This window comes from Chionomys nivalis, chromosome 5, assembly GCF_950005125.1.
Source record: "Chionomys nivalis chromosome 5, mChiNiv1.1, whole genome shotgun sequence".
NCBI classification, from domain to species: Eukaryota; Metazoa; Chordata; class Mammalia; order Rodentia; family Cricetidae; genus Chionomys; species Chionomys nivalis.
In genome coordinates this window covers 64,577,408-64,592,897 of record NC_080090.1, presented here as the reverse complement: position 1 = coordinate 64,592,897, position 15,490 = coordinate 64,577,408, and the positions used below count along the sequence as shown (strand labels likewise).

The window sequence follows — 15,490 nt, the reverse complement described above, 5'->3', positions numbered from 1 at the left end:
CCGTATCTCAGGTAGCCCAAACTAATCTTAGACTTAACTATATAGTTAGGCTGGACTCTTGATTCTCCTGCTTCTGTGTCCTAAATGCTGGGATTAAAGGTGTGCACCACTAAATCCACATTTTGTTGTTGTTGTCTTTGTTTTTGTTGTTGTTGTTTGGTTGAATGGTTTGGTTTTTGATTTTGTGAGACAAGGTCTCTCCATGTAGCCCTGAACAACTCTAAGGTCATTCCCGAGGCCTCTCAGCCTTAGTGCTTCCCCCTCCCCTGGAAACCTAACAACTACACATGCATGTACTGGAATGTTGGAGATTTTCCATCTTCCTGTGTCCTTGTGGATGTTCTCCAGATAGAACTCAGTTATTGGAATTGGGGCAAGATAACCCTTAGATGTTGACTCAGTTCCTGATGTGTTGACTCAGTCCCTGAAATAGGGTCACAATGACCCACAGATGTTTCCCTTTACCCCGCCTGATCTGGCAACCACTTTCCCGCCCTGGCTCAGTTCAGTAGCCCTTTGAATAAGCCAATCATAATAGTTGAAAAATAATCCCCAGGTTCCCGGACCCCTTTTATTTCCCCTTCGATTTCTATAAAAATAGCCTGTTACAGCTATTCAGGGTCCTTCTCCTCTCAAGGCTGAAGGGCCCTGTTGCAGCAATAAATAAAAATCCTCATGCACTTACTTCAACTGCAGTGTGAGAGTGGTCTCTTGGGGCAACTCCTCCTCGGTGATTGGACTTCAGAGTCCAACAGCCCTAGCTGTCCTAGAGCTCACTATTAGACCAAAGATCTGCCTGGCTCTGCCTCCTAAGTACTGGGATTAAAGGTGTAAGCCATCACACCCAGCTCAGGTTTTTGCTTTTTTGTTTGTTTTTGCTTTTCAGTTTTATAAAAGATAATTGATTAGTATTTAGTGAAACACAAAAGTTATATATTCAATTTTTCATGGAATTGGAAATATCTTGTTTTATTCTGCTTTCTCTCTATATATGGTGTGGGGGGGGGAAGAGGGGGAACAGAGAGGAAGAGAGAATCTTGCTAAACTTGGAGCTTACTGTTTTGCTAGACTAGACTGGCCAGCAGGTTTCAGGAATCTGTCTATCTCCACTTCTCCCAGGCCCAGCACTATGGACAAATAATGCTTGTCTTTTATGTGGGTGCTGGTGATAGGTCCCAGGTTCTCATGCTTACATGGCAAGCACTTTGCCCACTGAGCCATCTTCCAAGCCCCAAGACTACAAGTGTCTTAAAAGTCTCCCAGGACATAAGGCGAAAGATATATAAAAACTGGCACTTGGGTCCGCATAGCACACTTCCTATCCTCCCTTTGCCAGTGCTGTTTCCAAAAGAACCCTTCACTGCCACTGGGCACAGTGTTGAAGCGAGATGGAAACCTGAACTAGAATTTCTTTTCTTTTTCTGAGACAGGATTTCATTACATAGCCAGCCTAGCCTTGACTCACAACCTTCTTGCCTCAGTCTAGTATTTCCTTCAAGGCCTTAACATCCACCTCTTGTTCCTGCACTGTTTGTTTACCTGCCATGCATTAACCTTCAAGTAGACAGCAATGCAGAAAACAGCAGGTGTCACCTGTATAAGTAGGCGGAGTAGCGTGCCAAACGCTTGGCCAGTGAAATTGCATTTAACTCTAATTCTGCGACTCCTACTTCATGTTCCTCTTTGGTCTCTAGATCCTCCTCCTTCAGCTTTGGGAGAGTCTCTTGGTCAGAAAAGTCAGGAAGCATTACGGTCAGCAAATTTACCATCCACTGGATCATAGCTATATGCAATTCATCCATCTGTTAAAATGATTACAATCCAAATAGCCATTTTAAAACACAAAAGCTACATCACATTTAATTTAAACATTAAAGTTAATAAACGAGAAGGGCTAGGGAAGATGACTCAGCCTTTACAACACTTACAGGCAAAAGAGTTCAAATAAATGCTGGATGGGCATGCCTCCAAGCCTGTAACCACATATCTGGGAAACAGAGACAGGGGATTCCCCAGAGCAAGTGGGCTAGCAAGACTAGCCATATAGACCTGCTCTAAATTTTGTTGAGAGACCTTGCCTCAATGAATAAGGTAGAAGAGCCATTGAGGAAGATATTTGGCATCAATCTCAGGACTTCACACACATACTCACATGTACCTGCACACATATATGCATGAAACACACATACCAGTCACATACACGTGAAAAGAAGACAAAAAATGAGGAATGGTCTTACCTATGTCCAATTTTCAGCAAATCATAATTAGCTACTGTAATCTTATTTTTTCACTATCTTGTTGCTGTGGGACAATGGTCTGTAGCCTGTCAATTGTATTTTAATAATCAGTAGCCAGGCAGGTAGTATAGGTGGGACAACCAGACAGGAGGTAGAGGAGGGAAATGAGAACAGGAGAATTCTGGGAAGAGGCAAGCTTGGTCAGCTGTCCTGATCCAGCCACAGAACAAGAAAGATGTGACTGCCTCACCAAAAAAGGTACTAAGCCACATGGTTAACAAAGACAAGTATAATGGGCTAATATAAGTTGTAAGAATAATAAGAAGCCTGAGCTAGTGAACCAATCAGTTTATAACTAATGTAAACCTCTGTGTGATTTCTTTGAGACTTAATGATTGCAGGAACTGGGAAAGACAGGGAAAAAACAAACAAACAAAGAAACCAAAAACAAAACAAAACAAAAAACTCAGACAACAAATGTCACCCAACGTGGGGCAACTGCATCCACATAAAGCCTGAGAAAGCTTGGGAAGTAATTTTAGACAGAAAAGAATAGAGTTAAACACGGCTTCTTAGTAGCAGCATTTTTTAAGTGGACTTTGTTTGCTAGAGGCAAATGTGTCCCATTTAAGAGAGGCTTTCTGACTCAGCTTTAGCTGCAAAGCCTTGTAGCTCTTTTAAGAGGTTCTGCCACAAAACACTTAAATGATTTTGATGAAAAGCTGACTGCATGTTTTTTGGTTTTCAGCTGTAGCAGGAAAAAGCTGTGCCATTTTAAAATGCCTGCTTTCTGGGCTGTCCTGCCAGTGCAAACTCTGACTCTTTCAGGGAGGAGGTTCAGCTACAGAGCATTTGAGTGTGGTTTATAAGCACACTGCTGCAGCTTGCTTGCTGGCAGAGAACTTGAAACACCATAGAGTTGTGCAATAAACATGGCTCCAGCCGGTACCTCTGCTATGAGGCTGGAATCTCAGAAAGCTAAGGATTGTTCTGTGTTGAAATATGCTTAAAACAAACCAGTCAGGATTAGACTCCTGAGGTTTGAACCAATACTTTATTGAACCCGACTGTCTTCTTGCTTCCTGCAGATTTTTACTTTGTTGGCTGTGGAGATCGCAGAGCCCCCAGCAGTTATGCCCCCTCTGGGTCAAGCACATGCATCACGTTAGGGAATCATTTTAATCAAACAAGAACAAAGGGGACAGGGAAGATGGCACAACAGTTAAGAGTATGTGCTATTCCCGCAGAGAGTCCAAATTCAGTTCCTAGCACCCATGTCAGGTGACTGACAATCTTCTATGACTAGTTTAGAGAATCCAATGCTGCTGGACTCTACCAGCACCCACAAACCTGTGCAGAGAAATAGAGACAGAGAGACAGACAGGGATATAAAACAGAATAAACCTTTTGTGGGGGTTGAGACAGGGTTTCACTGTGTAGCCCTGGTCATCTTTGAACTCTCTCTATAGAACAGGATGACCTTGAACTCACAGAGATTCACCTGCCTCTGCTTTCCAAGTGCTGGGATTAAAGGCATGCACTACTACCACCCAGCTAGAATGAATCTTTTAAAATGAAAGGAATTTTGCTTACAAAATATGCATACTAGTTTTTCTAAAATATTACTTGTTAGGACAGCAAGTGTTTAAAAAAGTGTGTAAATCTATCTACTTAGTATTCTTAATTGTCAGGTGTTTCTTTTGGCTTCTGAATTTGGTAATACTGAGTTGCAAAGATGATGTGTGATGTCCTTCTACATGTGTTGCTTTGATTGGTTATGAATAAAGCTGCTGTGGCCTATGGCAAGGCAGAATATAGCAGGGCTGGAAGAGATAAAGAGAGAGAGAGTAGGCAGAATCAGAGAGATACCATGTAGCTGCCAAAGAGACAAACACCAGATCCTTACCAGTAAGCCACAGCCTGTGCCTAAACACAGATTAATAGAAATGGGTTAATTTAAGATGTAAGAGTTAGTTAATAAGAATCCTGAGCTAATAGGCCAAGCAGTGTTGTAATTAATAGAGTTTCTGAGCGATTATTTGGGACTGGGCAGCTGAGAAACAAACGAGCAGTCTCCACTTACAAGGCCCTACCATCTGGGGAATGGATCCACATAAGACCTAAAAAAGCTTAAGAAAGAGAGAGAGAGAGAGAGAGAGAGAGAGAGAGAGAGAGAGAGAGAGAGAGAGCGCCAGACAGTGGTGGCACATGCCTTTAATCCTCAGGAGGCAGAGGCAGATAGATCTTTGTGAGTTTGAGGCCAGCTTGGCCTACAAGAGCTAGTTCCAGGACAGGTACCAAAGCTACACAGAGAAACCCTGTCTCAAAAGCAAAAAAACAACAACCAAAGAAACAACAACAACGAAAAAAGACAGAAAAAAAGAGGGCTTCTAGAACTATAAAAATGGGAGTCAATTGCAGTTTCTTGGTAGCCACATTTTTCAGATAGACTCTGTTTGCTGATAGTGAACAGAGGCATGGCTGCTTTAAGAGAAGGCTTCCTGACTCAACATTAGCAGCAAAAACTGTATGACTTCTTTAAGAGACAGCTTCATGGTTCATGATGGAGCACAAACTCTGGCTCTTTCAGGAGACCCTGCTCTTAAATGGGGTTTGTGAGCTGCATGCTACTAGTTGCTTAATGGTGATATAGACCTGCTGCATCTCTGAATCTGGAGTTGGTGCTGTAAGAATGCCTTGCAGAAGTGGTGAACATACCTCTACCATGGGGGACAGGGTAGAGCCAACAGGCAGGAGTTGGTTCTAGCCATGCCTATTTAACATTTTTTTACAAAAATGTGCTCCTGGTCAAAAAATGATTACAGATATGCAATAAAGACAGATACAGATGAAAAAGATCTCTAAATGGGTCACAGTGTTGTATAAATGTACATGGGCTTATGAAAGAGAAGAAAGAGTACAGAAAGCCATAGATTAAAGGGGTAAGATAATTAAATATTAAAAAGTAATAGAGTTAAAAATAAGACACATAAAGATGGAATATGCACAGAGAGTCTGAATTATATATATTATTGTATTTTCTTTGAAATTTTTTTTACTATGAATGAGCTAAGTACAGAGAGACATTTCATTATACAGGATGCTAAGTTAAACCAACATATATATTTTAAAGGTATCTTTACTTCAAAATTTGAGTCTAAGGACATAAAGCTTTGGAAAAGAGATTCTGCTTTTGTTTCCACAGAGGATGGGAACCTGTGGATTCCTTCCAGGCTAATATGGTTTGATGTAACAAGTTCCCCCAAAAGGTCTCTGTGAACCCTAAAAATAATTTTTCCCAACAAATAGCAGGAAATAGTTTGGAGAAAAAATATGCCCCAATTCCCAAAATGATTAACTATAAATGTTTGTTTTCATTTAAAGGGGGGTATGATATAGAGATGAATATTTTGCATTGGTATGGTTCTTAGCCTATTGATATAAATTTAAGGTCGATTTTGTTACATTTTGTATATGTATTTCTGCTCTTATTTAAGGTATTGTGTTTGTGCAGCTCATTTAAAATGTAATGTATAGTTAAGAAATTCAGATTAATAGATAGACATCTGTAATAATCAAACTTGTAATGATGTTAGTTAGGTTTTCTAAATATACAAAGATATATTTCAGTTAGGTAGATAATCTTCAGCACTTCAAAGATCTACAGAATATGGGACTTAAAATGTTTTAAGAACTTTGACTTTTCTTGACAGTGAGACATATCTGCTTCTGGAAGCACCAATTACTTCAGAGAGGTTGACAGGCATTGAATAAACTCCTTATGGAATTTGCCTTCAATGTGACAAGGCTAGCCATTTGGGAGAGAAACTGCTCTTGCCTGGACTGCTTTATGGTATGCTATATGAACTGGACACACAGGACCCACAGAAAAGTGACTGCTGATCTTTCCAAAAGATGGGATTCCTTCAGAGTTCCTGCTTCACAGAAGAAACTGCCAGACATTCTGCAGGACACAAAAGAAAGAAACTGATGAACTTTGCCATTACAAGGCAAAAAAAAAAAAAACAAAACAAACAAACAAAAAAAAAACTTCAAATTTCCTGTTTCATTGAAAAGTCTGATGGATACTATGGGCCTGTAGGCCAAAGATGGATGCCCTAATATTACAGAAGAACTTTGGGTAACTGTCTAAGCAGCAAAATGTCTCTGTCAATTCCAGAGTTTTGGAAGTTGCTCACAGTGCACCTCCCATTTACTTAGGTAGTATTTTATCCTTCTGGAGACTTTGAAGAGTTGAAGACTGATAGTTATAGTTTTCCTTAGTTGTTATAAAAGATAAATTAGACATGAAACTTTAGACTCACAAAAAAATATTGTAACTGTAATTTTTGTTTGATACTTGTTTTGTTATGTTAAAGTTAAAACCTTCCTTTTATTTAGACAGAAAGGGGAGATGATGTGGATTGTCCCTCTGTATGTATTGCTTTTATCAGTTAATGAATAAAGCTGCTTTGGCCTATGTTAGGGCAGAATAAAGCCGGGCTGCTAGAGATGTAGAGAGAGAATAGGCAGAGTCAGAGATATGCTATATAGCCTCCAAAGGAGACAGACACCAAATGCTTACCAGTAAGCCACAACCTCATGCTGACACACAGATTAATAGAAATGAGTTAATTTAAGATGTAAGAATTAGTTAATAAGAAGCCTGAGCTAATAAGCCAAGTAGTGTTGTAATTAATATAGTTTCTTTGTGATTATTTGGATCTGGGCAGCCAGGAAAACAAAGCAGATTTTCTGTTTACACAAAGTACATTGTGAACAAGTCTGAGAACCTCTGTATCACATAGTCCTGGTGGAGGCTGAGTCTCAAAAATAGGAAACAAGGAACTTTCTAAGGTGCACAGCCAAGGCAACATACTCCTCAGATACCTGCTTCTTGCTCTGTTTACCAAGTTCCCAGTTTTCTCTAGGCTTACATAGCATCTATCTGGACTCTACTTTCTTTTTTAAAGATTTATTTTATTTTTATTTGTGTGTGTGTGTGCATGTGTGTATATACATGCATGTGCACAGAGGTGTGAGGTGCCCTTGGAGATCAGAAGCCATCTTTGGACACGCCCCCCCCATTTGGAGTTATAGGCCATTGTGAGCTGACCAATATAGGTGCTGGGAATTCAACTCTGATCCTCTGCAAAAGATGCAAGCTCTCTTTGCCACTAAGCCATCTCCCCAGCTCCTAAGATTTTAGTTTCCACTGACTTTAGGTTGTCCCCTTTCCCAAGATGCTATAGTACTTTCTAAATATCTCAACTATTATTCACTTATACTTCTATCTTCTCAATTGATCTGGATGTCTCTTTGAGGCATAAACCATTGTGTTTATCCCTTAATACCTTAAAGTCTTTAGCAGGGACTAAGTAGGTACTCCATGCTTGTTGAATGGATAAAAAGCAAATACATCACTCATAGAGGCAGAGGCAAGCAGATTCCTGTGAGTTTGAGGTCAGTCTGGTGTAGAGTGATGGAGGAAGGCCATTGGCTAATAAAGAAACTGCCTTGGCCCATTTGAATGGCCAGCCTTTAGGTGGGTGGAGTAAACAGAACAGAATGCTGGGAGGAAGAGGAAGTGAGCTCATATGCCTTAGCTCTGCTCTCTGGGGCAGACGCGATGAAGCTCTGACCCAGGATGGACGTAGGCTAGAATCTTCCCGGTAAGTGCACCTTGGGGTGCTACACAGATTATTAGAAATGGGATAAATTAATACATGAGAATTAGCCAAGAAGAGGCTAGATATAATGGGCCAAGCAGTGTTCAAAGAATACAGTTTGTGTGTTGTTATTTCGGGGCATAAGCTAGCCAGGCGGCCGGGAGCTGGGTGGCAGGAATGCAGCCTGCAGCTCCTTCAACAGAATGGCCCCCAACGTGTGGATAACTGAATCCACAGGAAGCCTGAGAAAGCTTGGGAAGTAATTCCAGAACAAAATGAAAGCATTGCACCTGGCTTCTTGGTAGCAGCAATTTCTCGGGTCTGCTCTGCTTGCTAAAGGCAAGCAAGCACTGTCATCTAAGAGAGGCTTCCTGACTCAGCTTTAGCTGCAAAACTCTGCAGCTCTTAAGAGGTTCTGTCAAGGCACCTACTCAGAGTAAAGGGTTGGGATAAGGCTTATCAAGTAAATGGACCTAAGAAACAAGCAGGTGTGGCCATACTAATTTCTAACAAAGTTGACTTCAAACTTAAATCAATCAGAAGAGATGGAGAGGACATTTTCTACTCATAACAGGAACAATTCATCAGGATGAAGTCTCAATCCTGAATATCTATGCCCCTAATATAAAAGCACCCACGTACATAAAAGAAACATTGTTAAAACTCAAGGCAGTCATCAAACCGCACACATTAATAGTAGGAGACTTTAATACTCCTCTCTCACCAATGGACAGGTCAATTAGACAGAAACCTAACAGAGAAATAAGAGAATTAATGGAGGTAATGAATCAAATGGACTTAACAGACATCTATAGAATATTCCACCCAAATAGGAAAGAATATACCTTCTTCTCTGCAGCTCATGGAACCTTCTCAAAAATCGACCACATACTCGGTAACAAAGCAAACATCCACAGTTACAAAAAATATTAATAACCACCTGTATCTTATCAGATCACCATGGATTAAAGCTAGAATTCAGCAACAATGCTACCCCCAGAAAGCCTACAAACTCATGGAAACTGAATAGTCAACTACTGAACCATACCTGGATTAAGGAAGAAATAAAGAAAGAAATTAAAGTCTTCCTTGAAGACAATAAAAATAAAGAAACAACATACTCAAACCTATGGGACACTATGAAAGCAGTCCTGAGAGGAAAGTTCATAGCACTAACTGCCCACTTAAAGAAAACAGAGAAAGCACACATTGGAGACTTAACAGCCCACCTGAAAGCTCTAGAAAAAAAAGAAGCAGACTCACCTAGAAGGGGTAGAAGACTGGAAATAATCAAACTGAGGGCTGAAATCAACAAAATAGAAACACAGAAAACAAATGAAAGAATCAATGAATCAAAAAGCTGGTTCCTGGAGAAAATCAACAAGATTGATAAACCCCTATCCAAACTAATCAAACGGCAGAGAGAGAATTTGCAAATTAATAAGATCAGAAATGAAAAGGGGGACATAACCACAGACACAGAGGAAATTCAGAGAATCATTAGATCTTACTACAAAAGCCTGTATGCCACAAAACTGGAAAATGTAAAAGAAATGGACACTTTTTTAGATAAATACCATATACCAAAGTTAAACCAGGACCAGGTGAACAACCTAAATAGACCTGTTAGTCGTGAAGAATTAGAAGCTGTTATCAAAAACCTCCCTTCCAAAAAAAGTCCAGGACCAGATGGTTTCAATGCGGAATTCTACCAGAACTTCCAAGAAGACCTAATATGTATACTCCTTAATGTATTTCACAATATAGAAACAGAAAAGTCATTGCCAAATTCCTTTTATGAAGCTACAGTAACTCTGATACCAAAACCACACAAAGACCCAACCAAGAAAGAAAATTACAGGCCAATCTCACTCATGAACATCGACGCAAAAATCCTCAACAAAATTCTGGCAAACCGAATCCAAGAACACATCAGAAAAATTATCCATTATGATCAAGTAGGCTTCATACCAGAGATGCAGGGCTGGTTTAACATACGCAAATCTATCAATGTAATCCATCATATAAATAAACTGAAAGAAAAAAACCATATGATCGTTTCATTAGATGTTGAAAAAGCATTTGACAAAATTCAACATCCCTTTATGATAAAAGTCTTGGAGAGATTAGGGATACAAGGGTCATACCTAAATTTAATTAAAGCCATATACAGCAAGCCGACAGCTAATATCAAATTAAATGGAGAGAAACTTAAAGCCATCCCACTAAAATCAGGAACACGCCAAGGCTGTCCACTCTCTCCATACCTCTTCAATATAGTTCTCGAAGTTTTAGCAATAGCAATAAGACAACATAAGGGGATAAAGGGGATTCAAATTGGAAAGGAAGAAGTTAAACTTGCATTATTTGCAGATGATATGATAGTGTACATGAGCGACCCCAAAAACTCCACCAAAGAACTCCTACAGCTGATAAATGCCTTTAGTAATGTGGCAGGATACAAGATCAACTCCAAAAAATCAGTCGCCCTCTTATATACAAAGGATATGGAAGCAGAGAGGGAAATAAGAGAATCATCACCTTTCATGATAGCCACAAAAAGCATAAAATATCTTGGGGTAACTCTAACCAAGGAAGTGAAAGATCTATTTGACAAGAACTTTAAGGCATTGAAGAAAGAAATTGAAGAGGATACCAGAAAATGGAAGGATCTCCCTTGCTCTTGGATTGGGAGGATCAACATAGTAAAAATGGCAATTCTACCAAGGGCAATTTATAGATTCAATGCAATCCCCATTAAAATCCCATCAAAATTCTTCACAGATCTTGAAAGGACAATAATCAACTTTATATGGAGAAACAAAAAACCCAGGATAGCCAAAACAATCTTATACAATAAAGGAACTTCTGGAGGCATTACCATCCCTGACTTCAAACTCTATTACAGAGCTACAGTAATGAAAACAGCGTGGTACTGGCATAAAAACAGAGAAGTCGACCAATGGAATCATATAGAAGACCCGGATTTTAACCCACAAACCTATGAACAACTGATTTTCGATAAAGGAGCTAAAAGTATACAATGGAAGAAAGAAAGCATCTTCAACAAATGGTGCTGGCACAATTGGATGTCAACCTGTAGAAGAATGAAAATAGACCCATATCTATCACCATGCACAAAACTCAAGTCCAAATGGATCAAAGACCTCAATATCAATCTGAACACACTGAACCTGATAGAAGAGAAAATGGGAAGTACCCTACAACATATGGGCACAGGAGATCGCTTCCTATGTATAACCCCAGCAGCACAGACATTAAGGGCAACATTGAATAAATGGGACCTCCTGAAACTGAGAAGCTTCTGTAAAGCAAAGGACACTGTCATTAAGACAAAAAGGCAGCCTACTGACTGGGAGAAGATCTTCACCAACCCCGCAACAGACAAAGGTCTGATCTCCAAAATATATAAAGAACTCAAGAAACTAGACTTTAAAAGGATAATTAACCCAATTAAAAAATGGGGCACTGAACTGAACAGAGAATTCTCAACAGAAGAAGTTAAAATGGCCAAAAGATACTTAAGGTCATGCTCAACCTCCTTAGCGATCAGAGAAATGCAAATCAAAACAACTTTGAGATATCATCTTACACCTGTCAGAATGGCTAAAATCAAAAACACCAAGGATAGCCTTTGCTGGAGAGGTTGTGGAGAAAGGGGTACCCTCATCCATTGCTGGTGGGACTGCAAACTTGTGCAACCACTTTGGAAATCAGTGTGGCGGTTTCTCAGAAAAATTGGGATCAACCTACCCCTGGACCCAGCAATAGCACTCTTGGGAATATACCCAAGAGATGCCCTATCATATGACAAAAGCATTTGTCCAACTATGTTCATAGCAGCATTATTTGTAATAGCCAGAACCTGGAAGCAACCTAGATGCCCTTCAATGGAAGAATGGATGAAGAAAGTGTGGAATATATACACATTAGAGTACTACTCTGCGGTAAAAAACAATGACTTCTCGAATTTTGCATGCAAATGGATGGAAACAGAAAATACGATCCTGAGTGAGGTAACCCAGACCCAAAAAGAAGATCATGGAATGTACTCACTCATAATTGGTTTCTAGCCATGGATAGGGGCCACTGAGTCTATAATTTGTGATCCTAAAGAAGCTAAACAAGAGGGTAAACCCAAGGAAAAACATATAGATATCCTCCCAGCTATGGGAAATAGACAAGATTGATGGGCAAAAAATTGGAATCTTGGGGGTGGGGTGGGATGGGGATGAGGGGTGATGGGGAGAGAAAAGTGTGAAGGAGAGGATGAGGGGAACTGGGGGAATTGGGGTGATTGGGGATAAAGGAAGGTTGGATAGGGGAGCAGGGAAACTCATACCTTAGTTAAGGGAGCCACCTAAGGGTTGGCAAGAGACTTGAACTTGGAATGGCTACCAGATGCCCAGGGCAATGTCCCCAGTTAGTTCATTGGGGCACCTGAGGATAGGGAACCTGAAATGAACCTATCCTATAATCATACTGATGAATATCTTGCATATCGCCATAGAACCTTCATCTAGCGATGGATGGAGATAGAGACAGAGACCCACACTGGAGCACGGGACTGAGCTCCCAAGGTTATAATGAGGAGCAGAAGGAGAGAGAACATGAACAAGGAAGTCAGGACCACTGAGACAGTGGGGCCGATCTATTGGGAGCTCACCAAGGCCAGCTGGACTGCTACTGAAAAAACATGGGATAAAACCGGACTCTCTGAATGTGGCGGACAATGAGAGCTGACAAGAGGCCAAGGAGAATGGCACGGGAACTTTCATCTGGCGATGGATCGAGAGAGAGACAGAGACCCAATTTGGAGCAACGGTCTGAGCTCTTAAGGTCCAAATGAGGAGCAGAAGGAGGGAGAACATGAGCAAGGAAATCAGGACCACGAGGCGTGCACCCACCCACTGTGACAGTGGAACTGATCTATTGGGAGCTCTCCAAGGCCAGCTGGACTGGGACTGAATAAGCATGGGTTGAAACTGGACTCTCTGAACATGGCGGACAATGAAGGCTGATGAGAAGCCAAGGACAATGGCACTAGGTTTCGATCCTAATACATGAACTGGCTTTGTGGGAGCTTAGCCTGTTTGGATGCTCACCTTCCTGGACCTAGATAGAAGTGGGAGGACCTTGGTCTTCCTGTAGGGCAGGGAATTTGGACTGCTCTTCAGTATCGAGAGGGAGGGGGAATGGACTGGGGGGAGGAGAAGAGGAGTGGGGATAAGGGGAGGGGAGCGGGGGGAGGGGGCAATATGTGGGAGGAGGGGGAGGGAAATGGGAAACGGGGAGCAGTTGGAAATTTTAATTAAAAAAGAATAATAAAAAATGAGAAAAAAAATTTAAAAAAAAAAGAGGTTCTGTCAAGAAACACTTAAATAGTGCTGATAAAAAATTGACCGAATGCTTGTTTGTTTTCAGCCGTAGCAGGAAAAAAAATGTGCTGTTTTAAAATGCCGGTTTTCTGGGCAAACTGCCAGGGCAAACTCTGATTCTTTGAGGCAGAAGGGCCAGCTGCAGAGGGAGGACTTGAGAGTTGTCTGTTGCAGCTTGTTTGCTGGCAAGGACCTTGAAACGCCACAGAGTTGTGGCTATAAACATGGCTACAGCGCTGGTACCTCCGCCATGAGACTGGAAACCTAAGGAATGGGCTGGATCCAGCCGTCAAAGCCATGGCTTTAGTCTTACTGAGATTGCTTGGTAAATTAAAGACTCATATGGTCAGAAAAACAGAGAGAGATACAGTAAAGAGAACGTCAAAAACAAAGAAAACTTCTAAATGATTTACAGTGTGTTAAAAATAAATGCAGGCTAAAAGTTAAAGTTCTTAAAAGTAAAAAAAGGAAGAAAGAGAGTAGTTGGGTGTGGTAGTACACACCTTTAATCCCAACACTTGGGAGGCAGAGGGAGATTTACCTCTGTGACTTCAAGGTGTGGTAGCACACGCCTTTAATCCCAATGCCTGGGAGGCAGAGACAGAAGGATTTCTGAGAGTTCAAGGACAGCCTGGTCGACAGAGTTATTCCAGGTCAAAGATATACAGAAAACCTGTCTCAAAAAAAGTAAAAGTAAAAATAAACGAAATAGAGTTAAAATAAAGCTGTACAAAGATGGAAAATACACAGAGAATCTTGATACTGTACGCTATTATGCTCTCTTTGAATTGTTTGAATGCTGAGGAAGGAGCAAAAGCTGCTAAAAGATATATGTTTATAAATGCTGCTGAACTAATCCAACATAGATATTTGAAAATACCTTGACTTTAGAATTTGGATCTAAAGATATGATACTTTGGAAAAGAAATTCTTTTGTTTTCACAGAGGATGACACTCTGTGGATTGCGTCTATCCCAATATGGTATGATAGACCACGCCCTCCTGAAAGGTTGCTGTGAACACCTTCAGAAAATTATTTCACTCAACTGCCAACTGAGATGACCCTGGCACACAGGTTACACCATGAAAGATCTGAATAACAGCGCCCCCATTCAGCAGGAAGCAGTTTGGAGAGAAAAAACTGTGCCCATATTCCCAAATATTGTTTATAAATGTTCTTTTACATTTAAAGGGGGATATGATATAGATATGAGTAATTTGCATTATTATAGATTTTGCTTTATTGATATAAACTTAAGGTCAATTTTGTTATATGTATATGTATTTCTGATCTTGATTAAGGTATTGTGATTGTGTAGTTCATGTAAAATGTAATGTATATAGGTTGTTAATAGATAATCATCTATAATAGTCAAGTTTGTAGTCATGTTAGTTAGATTTTCTAGATGTACATGGATCTATTTTAGATAGGCATTCTTCATATCTTTCAAAGATTATAAAATATGGCATTTTAAGCGTTTTAATAACTTAGGGTTTTTCATGACAATGAGACACTCTGCTCCTGGCAGCACCAATCTACTTCAAGAAGAAGATGGGCATCGAAGAGGATCCTTATGGAGTTTGTTAGCCATTTGGACAAGAAACTGCTCTTGCCTGGACTATTGCATGAACTGGACACAAAGAACCTGCAGAAAGAGGACTGCTGAACTTGCCTAAAGGTGAGATGATCTTTTGGAGTTCCTGATTCATGAAGGAGTCTGCAAGACATTCTGCAGGACACAGCAGATAGTGACTGAACTGCCTTTGAAATTTCCTGCTTCATGGAAATGTCTCTGGTACTATGGGCCTGTAGGCTAAAGACGGATGCCCCAACGGTACAGAGGAACTTTGGGTGACTATCCAGAAAGCGAGATGTCTCTGTCATTTCTAGAGTTTTGAAAGTTGCTTATTTCTTGTTTGCTTAGGTAATATTGTATCTTTCTGGAGTCTTTGATGGAGTTGAAGAATAGTTAGTTATAGTTATAGTTTTCCTTTGTTATGATAAAAGATAAAGTAGATGTAAATATTGTAACTGTAATTCTTGCTTGATAACTGTTTTGTTATATGTAATTTTGCTGTTAAAGTTAAAGTCTTCCTTTTTTTGTTTAAACAGAAAAAGGCGAAATGATGGAGGAAGTTCGTTGGCTAATAAAGAAACTGCCTTGGCCCATTTGAATGGCCAGCC

The 15,490-nt window shown here is 40.3% G+C and overlaps 1 protein-coding gene across 1 annotated transcript in view; it reads right to left on the bottom strand.

The window, feature by feature from the left end:
* The window catches only part of Axdnd1 (axonemal dynein light chain domain containing 1), a 79,602-nt gene that overhangs the window by 17,571 nt on the left and 46,541 nt on the right, over positions 1-15,490 (bottom strand). Inside the window, exon 18 of the mRNA XM_057769134.1 lies at positions 1,594-1,802. Coding sequence (XP_057625117.1) covers positions 1,594-1,802 — 209 coding nt within the window. The remainder of the gene's footprint in view (positions 1-1,593; positions 1,803-15,490) is intronic.